Below are 19241 nucleotides of genomic sequence, written 5' to 3' on the forward strand. Positions count from 1 at the left end.
CAATAAATGTGATATTGCCAAATGGAACCAAAACTGTGAGCACCATTATTGGCACAATCACATTTTCTAAAATTTTTTTCTCAAAAATGTTTTGTACATTCCCTCTTTTGATTTCAATTTGATTTCTATGTCAAAATTAACTTCAAACTTACATTGTTAAATATTAATCAATGATACGTGTTGTGAGATACATGATTAATCCATATCAAAGATGATTGGCATTGCTAACTGCAGAGATGGGCTATATACAATGAGTAGAGAAACAGAATGCTTTCACATTCAACCCCCTTCAATAAAGCAAGCTTCATTGGCGGAAGCTACTACCACTACTCATATCATAGAACCTTCACACACTGAGCATAATAAGATTTGGTATCTTAGATTAGGACATATACCTATGCATAGACTGATTTTAATGAAAAAAGATTATCCTTTTATAAATTGCATTACTTCAACATTTCCTTGTGACTCATGTCATTTTGCAAAACAAAAGAAACTATCTTTTGATTTTAGCACAACTAAAATAAAGAATTATTTTGACTTAGTTCATATGGATATCTGGAGTCCCATTTCTATCTCTTCCAATGAAGGACATAGGTATTTTTTTACTGTAGTGGATGGCAAAAGTAGATTTACTTGGACTTTTTTTTATGAAAACAAAATTTGAGGCATCACAATTGGTTATTAACTTTGTAAATTTTGTCAAAATACAATTTGAAAAATAAGTTAAGTGTATAAGAACTAACAATAGACCAGAATTCGCTCTAAGGTCCTATTTTGGATCAACTGACATTCTACACCAAACTTCTTGTGTAGAAACACCAGAGCAAAATAGAATTGTAGAGCAAAAACACCGGCACATTTTAGGTGTTGCTAGAGCACTGTTATTTCAATCAGGAATTTCACTTTATTTTTGGCAATACGCAGTTGCTCACGCTATTCACCTAATTAATAGGCTGCCCAGTATTAAATTGGATAATGTCAGTCCTTATAAGCTTTTGTATGGTACATTACCCAACCTTTTAGATTTAAGAGTATTTGGTTCTCTTGCATATGCCTCTATATTAACAAATTCAAGAACAAAATTGGATCCAAGATTTTAGAATATTAATTAGAAAATTTTTAATGTGATATTTGGACTCAATAGATTTTTCTGAGTTAGAAAATGTAATTTTTTTTGCGAAAAATCGCATAAAATCGCAAACCGGCAGATGAACCGGCCAAACCAGTTTAAATCTGTCCGATACTGTGCGAGAATAATAAAAACAGTAGAAAACTTAGAAAATAAATTAAAGTTGAAAACCGGACGCTAATTTTAAAGGTTTGACCCAAAGTTGGGTCAAACAGGCCAAAAATGTTAACGGGTTAGACCGGACCCAAGTTGGGCTCAAGTCCAACATATAAAAGGTCACTTAAGTGACAAGTTCACTCACTTTCAGCACAAGAAGGCTGAAGCAACGTGAATGAGAGGAAGAGAGGAGACGGTTTCAATAAACACTATTCACCTCATCATTCATTTGATCATAACTCGAGCTACGGTGCTCCGATTGACGAGTCGTTTGCGGCCACGCGAAGGTCTCGCCGAGCCCGTCATTTCTAACTAGGTATTAAGGTTTCGAAAATCTCTGCTCAGTTCTCAGCCCTTAAGAATTTCGAAATTTAGATTTTTGTTTTGAGTTGATTTTTGTGATTTGGTTGTTTAGGTGCCAACCAATAGTGAGGAATTATTGGGTTTCACCTAAATTTGTGGTGAATAAGGTAAGATTGCCTTAAACCCTCATGAAATTATGATTATTGAGGAACCTTAGAGTTTATGTTGTGTATATTAATTGTGTATAGCTTGGAATTATTAATTATTGGAGCTTTTGGATTGTGTGTGGTGGCTTGTTGAACTTGAAAACTTGCGAAAGCTTGGTTGAGGTCAAAATTTGGTATTTGGGTGCATATTGAGAATCGGCCAAGGTATGGTTTCGGTTTCCTCTATGTAATATGTAATATTTCTAGACGCTTAATCTAGTAGACCTTAGGATAAGATTGAATTAGTTGTTGATGATTGTTGATGTATGATAATTGTGATGATTTTAATGGATGATGATGTTGATTTATGATGTGGGTGGATAATGAAGATTATGAGGCTTGTGGATGTTGCTAAATGTGAGAAAGGTAAAGTGATGGTTTATGATGTTAAATTAATGAGCTTTGAGTTTTATAAGTGGAATTTGGTATATGAAATGGATGATAATATAGATTGCTAAGTTGTAAATTGATGAGAAAGTGTATGTATATAAATTAGGTGCATTAGAACTGTTTTGAATATGGAATAAGTGATTTTGGATTGAGAGTTTGGTAAAATTGAGGTTTAGAGATTTTTGGTAAAAATGGATTTTTGGTAAACTTTGACGGATCATATCTTAAGCTACGGTTTTTAAAATTGAATGGATTTTATATCAAATTAAAGATAATTCAAAGAGCTTTAAACCGGTATAGATTTTGTAGAAATCCAAATTTTTTAGAGAAAGATATTATCGTTGAAATTTGGTGTCAAAAATATGATTTCTGTGATGTTGCAGAAATTATGAATTTTGGCCTGTGTGCGCACGCACATTGCTGTGCGCGTGCTCTAAATAGTGGCTGTGTCTTGACTTGTGCGTACGCACACCTATGTATGCACGTACACCCCGTCAAATTTTGAAAATGTGCGCACGCATACACAGGGGTATGCCTACTGTTGAGAGCATTCACACATTCTGGTGCGCACACACACCCTGCGAAATTCGCAAGTTGTGCGTACGCACAACCTCGTGTGCAGGCACATTCCGGAAAGTGCATTCGGTTGGGGGTGTTTGCACATATCCATGCGTGTATGAAAAATAACAACATTTACTTACTATGCGTATGCACAACCATATGTATACGCACACTTTGAGAAAATTCTTTGGGAGATGCGTACGCACAGCCTTGTGCACACGCACACTACCCTGTTTTTCTATGAAAATCTTGTTTGTAACTGTTTTACCTTTCCGGCAAGCTTGTAAACTTCCATAACACTTATTTAAGATTCTTTAACTTATTTTCAGGCTTTGAAACATAGAGAATACCATAAGTAAGTTAATTAGGTAAATTCAGGTAAAAAGTTTAGAAGATAGAGCCTTAGGATTTTGGAGTACTGAGAGTGGATTAGTTGAGTGAAGTGGTAGAGTACTGTAAAGACTATTGGTATGATGAAATTATGGAGTTGTGGATTTGAGATTGCTTGAGGCGAGTTTAAGACTCGGGGTGGAATGATGACTTTACTGAAAATGATTTTTGAAAACCACTGAAATATTGTTTTATACTGCTATTATTGAGACGCTATGCGCCTGGCAGGGACGGGGTTGGATCCCGCTTATTGAGATCGCGGCGGTGGCATAAGGGCAGTGGTTAGTCCTGCTTACGTTGAGATGTGAGATCCGTGGCAAAAGTATCCCGCTCGCATCCTTTCGGAATCACTAGAGTGTGTAGGCACAAAATTTTGGACGGTGTTCTGAGTACCATATCCCGAGGATTCCCAATATGATAACCGAAAGGCGACATCTCCATGGAGGTTTGTCGGGTTGGCAGTTGAACTGACGATGTGATATCACAGCCAAATAGGACAGGCATTCATGATGTGCATATTCTATCTGGTTGTTTGCTTTGCCGACTTGTATTGTTTGCCTAAGTGTTTAACATGCCTAAATGCTTATTGAATTACTTGATATACATGCTTATACTTGTGCTTTACTTGCATTGTTATTAATTATGTATTCTACTGGGATTGAGGAGGTTCGGAAGGCGGTGGCGATGGGATCGCATGGAGGTTAGGCTGGCGAAGGCCGTGGGACGACGGAGAATTGTTAGATTATAAATCCACTAAGTTAGATTACCTCTTTTTCATTGTGGTTTTAAAGTTAAGGATTTAAATTTACTTATGTTTTAAGCTTGAATCTCATGATGGATATGAAGTTCTAGGATTGCCATTGGCATCTTGAAGTCTTGTATCTTACATCACTGAGCACTGTTATCATACTGAGAACATCCGGTTCTCATTCCATACTCTGTTGTTGTTTTTCAGATGCAGGTCGTAACCCACCTCGGTGAGTTGCTTTGATGGTGACAGAGCGGAGCATCCTTGCTATGTTTCGAAGTCTTTTGGTTTATTTTGATTAGATCTCTCACTTTTGTATTTATTTTTCCTTAGAGGCTTACTTTGAGAGAAAGTTTGTATAAGCTGTTTACTTTCTAAACTCTATATGTCTGTATATAACTAGCCGGCTTAAACTCCGCGGGCGGCGTCTAGATCCTTATGACTATCATACTTTGCTATATCTATATATATGTCTTGATATCTGTATGTATATCTTGTGCCTTAAGTATGTAGCTTCGTGTGAACGTTTTGCGCTTTTCAAACTCTATTTTTGAGCTTATTCCTTCATCGGGCTTTTAGAATATATGATTTTTTTTCTATATAATATGTATAAGCTTTAGAATTATCGTAACCTTTGATTAACCTTTGCTTTACAACGCGAAGTAAGGCTTAGGGTAATTAGGGTGTTATATTTAGTGGTATAAGAGCGATTCATTCTTGTGAGCCTGTGGGATGGACCGATTGTGCTTCGTTGCATACTCTGTGTCTTTTTCTTTCATGCTATTTAGGTTTATCTGCTTGATATATGCATAGCACGCTTGTTTGTGAGTGTCTTTTGGGGATAATTGAAGCACTAGGCTTTTGATATTGAGAATGATCACCTTGATATCGACTGTTTGGTGTAGACAGGAACCCTAATAACTACTCACAAACGAGGTCAGATACGTACTTAAAGAGAGAATGAGGGTAACCCGTCGACGGAAAACCATGTTGAACTAATGGCGGCGATGAATAACTTAGTTAACACGATTCAAGCGAGCACTGCTATGACTACTTATGCTTTGCGGTGGACAAGATAATCAACCGGAAATGAAAATGGAGAAGGTTCTGAGGACACGTTAGGTGGTGTTCCGAGAACTCTAGCTGCTTTTTTGAAAGATGACCTGCCGGTTTTCAATGGATCGACAAAACCTACTGAAGCAGGTAATTGGTTCCAAGCTGTGGAGCATGCACTGCGAACTCAACATGTATCGTATGACCAATTCGTGGAACATGCGGCTTATCAACTAGTGGGCGAAGCGCAGCAATGGTGGCAAGGAGAGCGCCGACTGCTACACCAACAGAATATGGACATTACATGGGCGTTATTCCAGGAAGCTTTCTACAAGAAATACTTTCATGAGTCAATAAAGGAGATCAGAGAGTTGGAGTTCTTACAGCTGAAGCAAGGATCCATGACTATAGCTGAATACACTAACAAGTTCGAGGAACTCTGTAAGTTCTCGAGAATAAGTCAGGGTGTTCCTGAGTCCTATGAGGGCTGAAAATGCATCAACTACCAAGTAGGGCTGAGGAAAGATATCATGTGTGTTGTGGCTCCATTGGAGATTAAGAGATTCTTAGAATTGGTAAACAAGGCAAGAGTTATGGAAGATTGCATTAGGAAGATGACTTTAATGAGAGATACTCGCGGGGGTACCAGTACCAGTTCCGCTGCCGCTAGAGAGAGAGAGAGAGAGAGAGAGAGAGAGCTCGGGAGCAGAGGAGAGAGAGAGGAGACCCGTGCTCAGCCACCGCCACGCCTCTGCCACCGAGAAACGCCGCTGCTGCCACTGAGATCCACCATCGGTAAGGGTTTTTGAGTTTGGTTTACCTTCGTTTGAGATTCCAGAAATCTTATTGTCTCTACGTGTTGGTTTCAGTCACTGTCGAGCAGAGACGCCGTGGAGAATCGTCGCCGTTGCCGAAGCTCTTGTCGCTGTCAGAAGCTGCTCCGCCGCCGTTTGGGTCACTGGGAACGTGGCCGTGATCACCAAAACCACCATCGGAGTTATCGTTATTCAGTACAGACGTTCTTCCTTATCTGGATAAGCGTCTCGTTCCGGAACCTTTAAAATTGGTATTTTCTGTTTTAAATTGTTGATGAGGATCTGAGTTTTTGGTGTCATAGGATCGAGTTCTGGGTCTTGCATGCTGAGTTCTATGACTGTAGCATACGACATCAAGTTGCTGCGTTGTCACCGGAGCTACCACTGCTCTGTTCTCTTGCTTATTTGTAAGTACAGTAAGTTGTTCCTCATCTCAAACCTCTATAGTTGCTATTCTGTTATATGTTTCTAAGGTCCTTGCAACGTTAATGCTTTAGCTTTGAGTTTGGTTCTTACGTGCTGTGATTAAAGTTGTTGTGGTTGCGGCTGTCACGGATTGCGCGTTAAGAAGGAAGGTTTCCTTGACGCATTTGGTTTTCGGGTCTCGGCTTGTTGAGGTAGGGGTTTTCTTAAAATTTGTTTTATCTTATAGAGTTGTTATAAAAATATATTAATGTGAGAAACATATGTCTGTGATTATGATTGTCCTATGAATGTGGTTGTTTGCTGGACTGAATGACCGATTGCTTGATTGCTTGAGTGGTGATTGATTGTTGAAAAGAAATTAGTTTGAAAAGTTATTTAGTTGATTATTATGAAAAGTGATTTTTCTTGGTTTTGAAGTTGATTTGATAATATAAATGAATCGGCTTTGAAAATGAATTAATTTTGGAAGCGGATTAATTTTGAATTAGTTTGATTTTATAAATGATTTAAATATTTAAGCTGATTTAATTTTGAAAAAGATTTATTATTGGAAATGATTGAGATTTGGAAATGATTAAGAAAGGATTTGAGAAATGTTTGGATGGGACCCGAAAAGTGTGGCAGAGTCCGAATTTTAGAGGAGATGCTGCCGAAATTTTATAAAATTGGTTTCGTTTGAAGTAATTATTTGAAAAGATTTGGTTTTAAACATCATATGTTTTAAGATTGATTGGTTTATTTAGAAAAGAAAGAATTATCTTTTGAATTGGGATTGTTGATGAACGGAATGGAAAGAAGAATGATGAGAATTGATTTTGAAATATGATTTTTGAATGAATTTGAAAATGAGATATGGATTGACAAATGATGATAATGTTGAGAATGACTTAGATATAGATGAATGTTGAATGAATTATTCATATGGCTTATGAATTTGAATTATTTAAGACACGAGCTTTCCTGGGTAGACGCAGTGGCTTGCCACCACTTGCTCCAGGTTGAGCCTCGACACTCTGTTGACCCTACGACGTAAGGGTGACTAGGCACTTATAAATTCTCGGGAATGGTACCCCCATTGAGAAAATTGATATACATTTGTGTGAAAAAGCTATGCATAGACTTCGGGGGGACAGTCCAATGGTTTAGCAAACCGGACTTATCGGGTTGGCTATATAATCGACAGATAAGCTCATTAGCCATAGGACAGGCATGCATCATATGCATTTGTATGCTTTGCTTGAGTTTGAATTTTTTTTTTGTTTGTCTAATTGTTAAACTGTTATTAACTGCTACCTGAGCTATTTGCTGTAACTGTTACCTACACATGTGCTTTTCTTGTCTATTTTGCATGTGTTTGTCCTGGTGTGCTACTTTAGAGAATGAGCTTTGGTGCTGAATTGATGATTGTGTTGATTGATTGCGTGGTTGGATTTCTGGATATTTAAATATTAATTTTCAAAAAGGGTTTTTGGATGACTAGTTATTGGTTTTTAAAAGATTCGAAGGACAAACAATAATCACTGAATTTAAAAATAGATTTCTCTTTAAATATCTTATTATGACAATTCTGAAACTTTGTGGTGAGACCGTGTGGTTAGGTTCTCACCCCCTACAGCTTTACCTTTTCAAGATACGGGCGACGAAACTTTAAAAGAGTTATATTCGTTTTTTGTTTATTCGACATTAATTTGTATTACCTCAATTTTTATTTTTCCCTCGCCTTTGTTTTTTGTAAGAGGGATAGGAGTTGTATGATTTGTATGTATATAATATATATAAGTTACTTAAGTCAGAAGTTTTGTACATGTATATACTTGTTTTGTTTTATTTAAAATGTATTCTTTTTTCGGTTTTCAAAAAGAACAGTGATACGATTTCGATTCAAAGGCTCCTATTTTATTATTAAGTATATGAAGTCGTCGTAATACTTCTTGTTATCAGAGTAGCGCAACCGAAAGCATGACACTCTGATAATGAGGGTGTTACAGCGTATAATCAAATTAGCAATACAATTAAATTTTATCAATCTAAATAATAATTAAAAAATAAATTTAATAATTTACTCATCATTTTTATTACTTAAAATGACTAGTGAAATTTCTCTTTAGCGTTTTATCTAAAGCACGCACGTCATAACTTCCTTTTAATAACATTCTTTTATTATTTTAGTTTAAAAGTAATTACATACACTACTACTACTACATCGATCCAAAAATCTACTCAAATTTACTATTTTATTCTTTTTAAAATTAAATATTATTTTCTTTATTTTAAGAATATTAAAAAATAAATAAAATATTGTTTCAGTCTTCGAAATTTTTATCTAAAATTAAAATCATTCCCTAATGTTATAATTATTTTTGAAATAGTTATTTTCTATCCCAACTTTAATTTTTAAACTAAATTATCTCCGTTAAAAAAAAATTAAACTAAATCCCAGCCTCCAACTTCCGCTTCCAGACTCCAACAGTTCAGCCCCCTAGAGTTATTGTCGTCTGCCACCACTCGCCCACTCCGCCAGTTTCTCTGTCGCTGTCCCGTTCAGCCTTTTTCTCGCATCGACTCCGTCGGTTTTTCCTTGCATCGCCGTGTGTCCGCGTCTGGTTTTGTCTTCTTCTTCTTCTTCCTCGGTCTTGTCTTCGGCGTTCCTTTGGCGTCTCACGTCTGATTTTATCTTCTTCTTCTTCTTCTTCTTTTTCAATTCTTCTTCTTCGGTCTTCATAGCTTCAATCCTCGTCTGGTTCTGTCTTCTCGTTCCTTCGGACTTTGGCATCTGGTTCTGTCTTCAGCAATTCAGGGTGCGGGGTGCCCCTGGTTCTGCCATTGGGTCCTGGGTGCCGCTGGTTCTGCCACTGGGTGCCGCACGGCTGTTGGGTTCTGCCTCGTGGTCGTGGAGTTTAGGGTTCTACAGTTTAGTCTGGACTCTTCACTCTTGCCTCTTGGTACATACATTCATGAATGATGATTGTTAATTATTTTTTGTTAATTGTCTCTTGGGTTCTGCAGTTTAGTTCTGTGATTCTGTCTATGTAATTGTTGTTAGTTTTCTTAATCTGTTTGTTAATTGTTTTGTGTATTGACTTATTTTAAATTAAAAATTTAGGATATTATTAGTTCATTAGTTGTTGCGGTTAGAATTTAGAAATCAATTTGAATGATACATGATTATCAATTTTGTATATATAATTTTATATTATATTTTTAAATTTGTGTAGAATTGTGAATTATTAATATAGGTTAATAATAAAATTAGACACGATTAATATATGATGGTATTTAAGTGTGTTTAAGTGTCTAAAAAATTTTTTTAAGTGTGTCTCCTCATATTTTTTTATTTTTTATTAAGATATAATTGAACACAAAAAATACGTATATCGAATAAATATCATATCCAAAATGTACTCGACATACAAACACGATAACTTAAAAAAGCATCTGTATATTAGAACGATGAATTAAAAATTTTAATCATTACTCTTTTTACTGTTAGTCATCTTTTAAACGTATTATCTTTTCTTTTATTTTCGCTACGGAATCTTTTTACTTATATATTTTCTTTTTTTTTTTTAATCTGAACACATTAACTCTCATAACAATCTCAATTATTTTATATTTATAAAAATGTCTTAGCTTGAGAGACAGAGGAATTTAGAGATAAGAGGAGAAAAAGAAAAAAGGAAAGGAGTATTTTTGAAAAAGAAAATGAAAAAATATACATCAACCTTCGACACCCATTTTGTACTTTTTTTTTTTTCTCTTTGTAATTTCTTAATTATTATTGAAAACTTAAAGCTGGAAATTTCAACTTAAAAAAAAGTTGAAAATTAAAATTAAAAAAAAAAATCTAGAAACCATGTGTCAAGAGTAATGATGTAATTAAGTAATAAGTTAGTTAGTGAAAAATAATTAAGAAAAGATTCTATTATTCTGGCGTAATGTGTGTGTGTGGTAAAGTTATCACCGACGGAGTTCGTTCTAAAAAATTAAAATTAAATTCATTAGATACAAACTCTTTGAATTTTTAAAAATTATATCTCATTTTTTATGATTTATTATTGAAGTAGAAAAATTATCTATAAGTGTTAATATTGTATAAGTTATACTTTCTCTTTCTTAACGTTAATCTTCTTTTTAAAAAATTGCATCGATTCTTTGATTTTTATCATTATCATTTTACAAAGTTTGAATATATATTTGTAAATTATGTAAAAAAAAAAGTTAAAAAGATAAATATAAAATTTACAATACTTATTAAATGTCTTTTTCCGACAAAAAAAATTTAATTAAAGACACGTGTCACATCCACATGTCTTATCTCATTTACACTGTAAATAAGATACGTGTAAAGTCATCTCGTTCACAGTGTAAACAAGTCTCAAGAGATTGTTGCCGCCAACATATAAGGATATAAAACAAAAGAAAAATTATCAAATTGATGATAAATTAGGATTTTTTATTTAAATAAATTAAATAAATATTTTATTTATTGAAATATATAATTTTAAAAATTTTTACGAAAATATGATCTATTCTTATCTCGTTTACACGGTAAACGAGATAATTTTTTACGTATCTCGTTTGTAAACGAGATATGTACAATCTTTTTAATTTCTATATATCTTGTTTACAATGTAAACGAGATACATGGAAAATTATCTCTTTTACAATGTAAACGAGACACTTGTATTTGTAAATATAAAAATATATTTTTTGAAAATAATAAAAAATATTAATATTATCAATAATATCAATAATCTAAACTTTTAGCATGTAATTAGTACTTAAAAAGGTTGGTAGAAGAGATTAAAATGGATATATTTGATCAATTAGTACTAAACAAGAGTACATAAAAAATTTTAGATTAAATTATGATCTAATTGGATTGATTTAAATTTAAAAAATAAAAAATTCGTATGTATTCAAGTTCTATGATGAGAATAAATACAGTAATTGTGTCTACTCTTAATAATTGAAAGATGGAAATTGCGAAATTGATGCACGATAAATAAAATAGAAAAAGAATGGGAGAGTGAAGATATCCATTTGTCAATTATTAGGAGAGGAAAAATGAGAGATAAATATTGATGGAAATAAATATAACTGTTATCTTTCACGGGACCGATAAATGTTGATAGGGATAAACTTTGTTAACATACTTATTTTAAATGGACAGTGTTTCTTGTTAATTTATTATTTTTTGGTGACTGAAATAAATTAAACAAAGAAAAACAAAACAAACAAAACAAGAAACTGCCTAAATAGAGGGACAGTCCCGTTTAAGACTACTCTTAAACTCCTCCCAAGGTGAAAGAAGCTCCACATGCGAAAGTTGTAACTTCATCGCCATCTTTGCCATAGTATCTGCCACCGTGTTTGCATCTCTCATAATCAAACAAAAGTCAACATGTCAATTCCAATGCATGATGTCTCTATCTGGATTGTAAGAGAGAATATTATCTTTCAGATTTTGAGATAAAGGAGAATAAAGAGTATCCAAATGCCACCTACCAACCGACCAAATATCCTGTATCCGGAGATTCGAATAAAAAATGTGAACATAATCGATCTCATTAGATAACCATCCTTCTTTCCTCCAGCTAGAAAACCAAAAATTCTGGTTCAAATCTCCAATACACCAAGCAAACCCATCCTTCAACACTTCCCAAGCCTTGCAAAGACACCTCCAAATGGGAGAGTCCTTGTTCTTAGGATAACTAAAACAGTCATATAGAGATGATCGGTATTTGGCATCCAACAATTGGACCCATAGCTTGTTTGGCTGCTGGAAGAAAGTCCAAACTAGCTTCCCAAGAAGAGCAATATTTACACAATAAGGATCTCTAATCCCTAAACCTCCATATTTTTTTGGAGTAACCAGTACCTTCCAACTAACAAGATTCAATCCTCTTCCATCAACTTATCCTTTCCAAAGAAAATTCCTCATCATAGACTCCAATTTACTAATGATTCCTTTGGGAAAAATAGAGACCTGCATCTGGTACGTGGGAATAGCAGCGACAACAGAATTAACCAAGCAAAGTCTACCAGCCCGATTGACTAAACTTCCTTTCCAGCTTGCTAGCCTACTCCGAATCTTATCCAGGACACCATTGAAAGCTGAACGAGTCACTCTAGAATGGCTAAGGGTAACTCCAAGATACTTGCCCAAGTCCTGGACAAATCTGATAGAGGATATCCCAGTGAAAACCTCTTTCCTTGTTGCAGAGACATTCTTGGAGCAAAGCGCTTTAGACTTCTCCACATTAATCTTCATCCCAGATGCTTTGCAAAAAGTCTCTAAAATCAACATCACATTTTGCACTTGTCTCTTTGTAGCTTTACAGAATAGAAGCAAGTCATCCGCAAACATTAAGTGGGATATTCTTGGTCCTCCTCTAGAAATAGCAACCGGTTCCCACAAGCCCAAATCAACCTGATGACTAATAAAGCATGCCAATCGCTCCATACACAACACAAAAAGATAGGGTGACATAGGGTCTCCTTGTCTAAGACCTCGGCTAGGAGTAAAGCCATTCAGACGACTCCCATTCCAAAGAATAGATAAGGAAGAAGCAGTGACACAATTCATAATCAAATTAAGTGTAGGAATAGGAAAACCAAAGCTTTTAAGGGTATGAGCTAAAAACCTCCAGTCAACTCTGTCATAAGCTTTCTCCAGATCAATCTTAAATGCCAATGTGCCTTTCTTTGATTTAGTCTTCTTCATAAAGTGGAGGACTTCTTGGGCAATAATGATGTTGTCAGGAGTTCCTCGTCCCGGAATAAATCCTCCTTGAAGCGGGCCAACAATCTCCGCAAGATGAGGACGAAGCCTATTAATAAGGACCTTCGTGATGATCTTGTAAACTACATTGCAGAGACTAATCGGCCTGAAATCTTTCATAGATACCGGTGATTCAACCTTTGGAATGAGAACTAGTAAAGTCTCCAACATTCTCGGATCAAGAGGAACACCGGAGAATGCTTGCTTAACCATCTTCCAAACATCAAGACCAATGATCTCCCAATATTCTTTGAAGAAGAAAGCTTGAAACCCATCAGGACCCGGAGCTTTAAAAAGGAGCACTTGTTGCCAGCCCTCTCCATCATCCATGCATGCCTCATTAACATGACCATCAGGCACGTGAGGAGCCAATGATTTCGTAACCACATCCTTCCCTTTAACAACTCCTAATTTCTCACCCAAATTACGAGGATTCTCACCCAAATCACGAGCTTCTGATTCAGCCTCTTGTTGAATCTCGTGATTGTTGTGTGGCACTAGTGTCGGGGCTTCATTATTTTTTTCATCACCAAAGGAATTCCCGTTTCCTTTCAAGGACTCCTTCTCCATTCACAACGATTTATCATGCCCATATCGTGCACAAGTAGCACAAATCAACGGTAAACTCTCGTACTCCACTTCATAAGTCACACCCTCCACTATAATATGTTTGTTGTTAATTTATTATTTAAAATTGTTTATCTTTTTTATTATTTAAAATTGTTTATCTTTTTTATTATTTAAAATTGTTTATCTTTTTTATTATTTAAAATTGTTTATCTTTTTTATTATTTAAAATTGTTTATCTTTTTTATTATTTAAAATATTCTATTTTTAAGAGTTTGGTACGATTTAAATCATTAATATTTTTTATTATTTTTAAAAATTATATTTAATTATATATATATAAATACATATATCTCGTTGAAATAAAAATCCATATTGAACACGACAGTCTAATAAGAGAGAAAAAGAATTATGACAGTTGAATTAAATTTCTATTATATAGAAAGTGTTCATCTTCTCCATAAGAATTCCAGGAACTAGAGTGATTTATAACATGATGTTCTTCTTACTTTGGAAAGTTTTAAGCTTGAAGATCATCTGGATCTCTTGATGAGCAATGATGACCTTACCACACACGCAAGTTACATCAGAATAACAGAATCCTTTTCTAATTACTTTTCACTAACTAACTTATTACTTAATTACATCATTACCCTTGACACCATGCTTAAACTTAAGTGTTCATAAAATAAAATATAAAAGATGGGAACGTGTAATAGCCAGCCATTGCCCAGCTTAGAATAATCCGTGGAAAGTGAAGTACAACTATATAGGCCATTATTGAAAAGCATATATGCTTTTCATACAATGGGGTTGTATTAATTCCGCTAACCATGGCACATTTTATTTTACTTTTGGTTTTCTATTTCACCACTAGCTTGGAATATAATAATCCATTGTGATCCACTACTACTCCAATTCCAAGGACAGGAGGCACCGCTTATTCCGCGTTTGGCAAACATTCAAAGGAATCAACCAACCGACCCTCATCACCTTTAACTTGCGCATGTTGGCGTCAAAACTTTCAACTCCTCCGCTGAATCCAATTTCAGTTGGAACTTTTTACTTTGTTTCAGTGTGGCTTCTCAAAAAATAAGTTTATTGGGCTATCGTCGGAAAAGCGGTGTACATCAAAATCAGCACGCAAAATCAGTTATGAGTATAAAATATATTAAAAATAAATTAAATCATTCATATATTTATATATAAATATATTAGTAGCTAATTTTAGTGTACAAATAGTATTTTTGTTAGACAAATTTAGCAAATATATATTATTAATTGGTCGAGTGGCACACTCGTCCATTTAAAAAGTGTAAAAGATTCAAACTAATTTCACAGTTATCTCTAAATAGGGTGTCATATGACTTTTGTTTTTTTTAATTTTAGTTTCTTTTAGAAAGGTAACTCTCTTCATTGTATGGAATATAATTCTTGCAGGAAAGTTACGTTCACGCTATTTTCTTGATTCTTTATGTGTTAAAGTTATCCTATTCTTCTTTTCCTTTTCCTCCCTAAGATAACTTATTCTTAGCTTATTCACTCATGACTAGGACATGTTATTCCATTTTTATTCATGTATGTAGATGTAACTATAAATCATTGCTCGCTGCTGCACAAATTTCCCTGTAACTTTGGTTAAGGAAACGAAATCACACATAAAGAAAACAAGAAAAGAGGAAGAAAGATAGTAGCTGCAGATCAGATCAACGTAACATATAAATAATTTTGGCTGATTTCTGAGGATGATGAATTTCAAAAAGCCTCATCACACCGCGGACCCGAGGGCTATTCAGCCGGTGAGTACACTTTTTCAAATATATTTATGAGGAATGCTAGGGGTCAGCAACTTTTGTGATTTGTAGCTATCAAATAGTCATCAATGATGATTTTAATGGTGTGAGATTGGTGTGAGATTTCATCCAATGGCTCACTTTTCTTTGTTGGTTACATGCTGGCCAGAATTTAAAAAAATTGCTGCCCTCTAGACTTTTCCTATATATAATTCAAAGTTAGATAGATTGATGTGCCAAGTAGGGAGATTTATTTTTCACCTAATATATACATATTATAATGAGAAATTGAGATTACGGAGAAAAATGAAAATTATAGATATATATATTTAAATCTTTTCAATTTTTTTTGTCTATCCCTATGATAACCACTTTTATAGTTGGTCTATTTTGCACTTTATTTTACTTCATAAGTTGTTATCTTTTATAGATTTTATTAGAATTATATTGACAAACATAAAACAATTATATTATGTATATAAAAAATTAAATATTAATTATTTATCTCATAAGAATACATATTTGGTAGTCATGATTTTCTTTTTTTTTTTAAATTATACTGTTGTAAAAAGTTTTATTATTCAGCTATAACATGGGTTTACTTATTTTATTATAACATGTTTTATTATTCTTATAATTAATTACTTTGTTAAACAAATATATAATAATCAATTTGTTGACTGATTTTTTAATGTTTATAGAATATTTTTCAACATAAAATTCTAACTATATAATGAATTTAATTTTGATTACAACCATTTAAAAAGAGAAAGGAAAAAAAATGCGACTTATAGTAGAAGTGTATGTAAGGAGATGGCATCAATCAAGGGAATAGTAGTGGTTTAGGGTTTAATTTTAGTAGTGTTTCATGAAAATAGTATTTACTTTTAAAAATTTGTTTTTCATATTAAAGAACAATATTTGTTTAGGGTCAAGGTGAAAATTATCATATAATGCCGTAATGCATGCAGGTTGCAGATAACTTCATAATAAAACCAACTGGACTCAACATCGTCTGGGGAAATGATCCTCGATACTGGAAAGTAACCGAGTGAGTATCATAGTCACTTCAATTAAATTCTTTTCTCTTTTCCCAATTTTATCAAAATCAATATCGAATGTTGTATCATATATCTTCCGCCCGGTGTGTTAGAGATAATTACTCCCTCTACTACCAATTTAAATTTTTTAATAAAATAATATCACAATATAATATTAGAGTTTATATATTCTATCTAGAGTTCNNNGTGTTAAGGATGTTCAATGAGTTTTTGTATTCGCATGTTAGGTATATTTTGGTCACAACACTCATTCGACACTTATTTGATACGGGTATATTCGATCTTCTGTATCTTAATAAAAAATAAAAAACACTTCTTTAGATACACTAAACATATCTATCTTTTTAAAAAATACTATCTATCTATCTATCTTTTTAAACATACCTTTTTGCCACGTTTTTTAAGCGTAGAAAAAAAAATGTGGTCAAATCTCTAATCAATGACCACCCTCATAAAAATGTGGTCATTGACCACTTTTGGAAGCGTGGCAAAAAAAAACGTGACCATAGGCCTTTTTTTTTTGTAGTGAATTTTACAAAAAAATTGAAATTAGTGTGTCCGCGTATTTTATATTTTATATCTATTTATCTAGTCTTTGAATTTTACAAAAAAAATTGAAATTAGTGTGTCGGCATGTCTTGTGTTGTGTCGTGTACTATATCTATGCCAAATGCGTTCTTTTTATTGGAGAAATGGTATCATAATTAAATCCTTACCATGCATTCTCATTACACTCACATACACCATGATGACATGATTTCAGGAGCGAGGCAGAGTTGATACAAGTATCATGGCTGGAAGTATCAGGAGTAGTGAAGGAATTAAAGAAGGGGAAGAAATACAAAGTTGAATTTGAGTTGAATGTGAAGCGTGATGCATTCGGTTGGGATGAGACTCAAGTACTTGTGATGGCCAAAGCAAGCAAAACAGGGAGGTATTCATTCAAAGAAGCGAAACTATCAGGTTGTGAGGGTCACGTGACCATTCCATCAGGTGAACCTCTTGAAGTGTCGTTCCCAGCAGCAATTTCAGATTCTGATGCCAATCTCTACTTTGGATTGTATGAAGTGTGGAGCGGTAGATGGAAAGGTGGCATTCAAATTATCAAAGCCAATGTCACATGCATCAATTGAGAGTGCACTACAAGTCTAGAACAACATTATTATGCCCTTCGGCAGACATATAATTAATATATATATATAAAGCAATAAAGGGTTTGCGATATTGCCATGCATGAAAATGATTGTAATAAGTCAATTGAATTATTATGTTTATGATGATATTTTATTTCTGTTTTTTGTTCAGTATGTGTGTGACCAGGCCATAATGTAATAATATAAAGAATAATATTACTCATGCAAGTCTATTTGTTAATCAAATTCAACTAAGTTGATCTAATATAATAAAAATTAGTTATGACTAGTATTATTCTAAATTTTATTCTTTAACTTGGTTAGATTTTATTTATAAAAAGACTTAGATTTGTAACATTTTTTTTTGTTTTCTACGGTATTCCTCAACCCGACAGGTCAAAAATTAATCCGCTGCGGTACTGAATTCCATTTAAGGGTTTGCCGCCAATAAATTGTTCCATAAAGACTTGGATTTGTAATATTATTCTACAAGTTCTCTTCCTCTTCAACCTATTGGTTGCTTTTTCGCTATTTTACGGGCCACCAGTTTGTTCTTACTCTCTTTTGTTTGCAATCACACACACTTGATGTACGAATTGGTGGCACAATCACGTTCTCACGCCCATCTCACTTTGTATCCCTCAAATATCTATACATCTTTTTGAATTAGGAGAGTGAAAAACACCTATTCTATTGATGTACATAATCCTCTTTGATTTTCAATGACATCTTCAATCGATATTAACATTTTTGCATGGGATTTCAATTCAAATGTTGTAATTATTGAGACGAGTAATGATGCTGCTGAAATGATCCTAAGGTGTCATTTTTCTTTTATTTTTTTTTTTGTGTAATTTATATTCTCAAAAGAAATCAAAGTATCAAATTAAAACATCTAAAACTCCACTATATATAACATCTAAAAGTCATACAAGCATTTTCTTTAATAAATTAGACTGGAGCGTTAATGATGTCTACATTGAAGGGTTATTTGAACAATAATATTTGGTTATTTTGATTCAAAGAATATTCAAATTTCAATTGATTTGAACAATCATACTACTACAGTGATATATGAGGCATGTTTCTATACTAAAAAAAAGGTATCTAAGATAATTAGCATTCAAAAGTCATCTAAGAACTAGCATGCATAATATGCCCAATATCATAGTTAGTTGAGATTTAATGTAAAAATTGGTTGGTGTTCTTTCTCCTAGTAGAATTGTAATACTATATATGCATAATGGCTTGTTTCGTATCTAAACATATAAAATGATGTAAATCATTCTAAGGTTGAAATCATTTCACATACTCTTTTGCGTTTAAGTATTCTTAACCATAAAATTAGCTATAAAATTGGTTGTTCTTTGCATCAAGGTGATATTAGTCTTTTAAATTTAACTTAGAGTCTCTTAAATCTTTAAAGAATAATATCGTCAAACTTTTTTCTATGTACTATAAAAAAAAGCATTTAAATAATGTCTCCCAAAAAAACATGGCAAAAACCACATTCCCAAATAAGGATTAAATCCCTCCAAATAGCTTGAAGCTCAACCTTAAAAACACTAGCATTATCTAATTTCCGAAAACAACCTTTTACCCAACACTCATCAAAATTACAGATAATGCATCTAAACTCTAATGACCCACTAAGAAAATTCTAACTAGCATCACAATGAGATAAGTAATATACTATAAAAATATAATTTTTTCTTAAAAGTGT

General features: G+C 33.6%; 1 protein-coding gene across 1 annotated transcript; it reads left to right on the top strand.

The window, feature by feature from the left end:
* On the top strand, positions 15136–17744 carry LOC107625698 (protein PHLOEM PROTEIN 2-LIKE A9). The gene is made up of 3 exons (XM_016328393.2): positions 15136–15330; positions 16296–16375; positions 17149–17744. The coding sequence occupies exons 1-3, from the start codon at positions 15277–15279 to the stop codon at positions 17516–17518; spliced, it is 504 nt and encodes a 167-aa protein (XP_016183879.1). The 5' UTR covers positions 15136–15276; the 3' UTR covers positions 17519–17744.

This window comes from Arachis ipaensis, chromosome B02, assembly GCF_000816755.2.
Source record: "Arachis ipaensis cultivar K30076 chromosome B02, Araip1.1, whole genome shotgun sequence".
Classification (NCBI taxonomy): Eukaryota; Viridiplantae; Streptophyta; class Magnoliopsida; order Fabales; family Fabaceae; genus Arachis; species Arachis ipaensis.

Coding starts and splice junctions, on each gene's coding strand:
- LOC107625698 (XM_016328393.2), top strand. CDS start 15,277: ATGATGAATTTCAAAAAGCCTCATCACACCGCGGACCCGAGGGCTATT. Junction 15,331..16,295: donor ACCCGAGGGCTATTCAGCCG/GTGAGTACACTT, acceptor TAATGCATGCAG/GTTGCAGATAACTTCATAAT. Junction 16,376..17,148: donor CGATACTGGAAAGTAACCGA/GTGAGTATCATA, acceptor ACATGATTTCAG/GAGCGAGGCAGAGTTGATAC.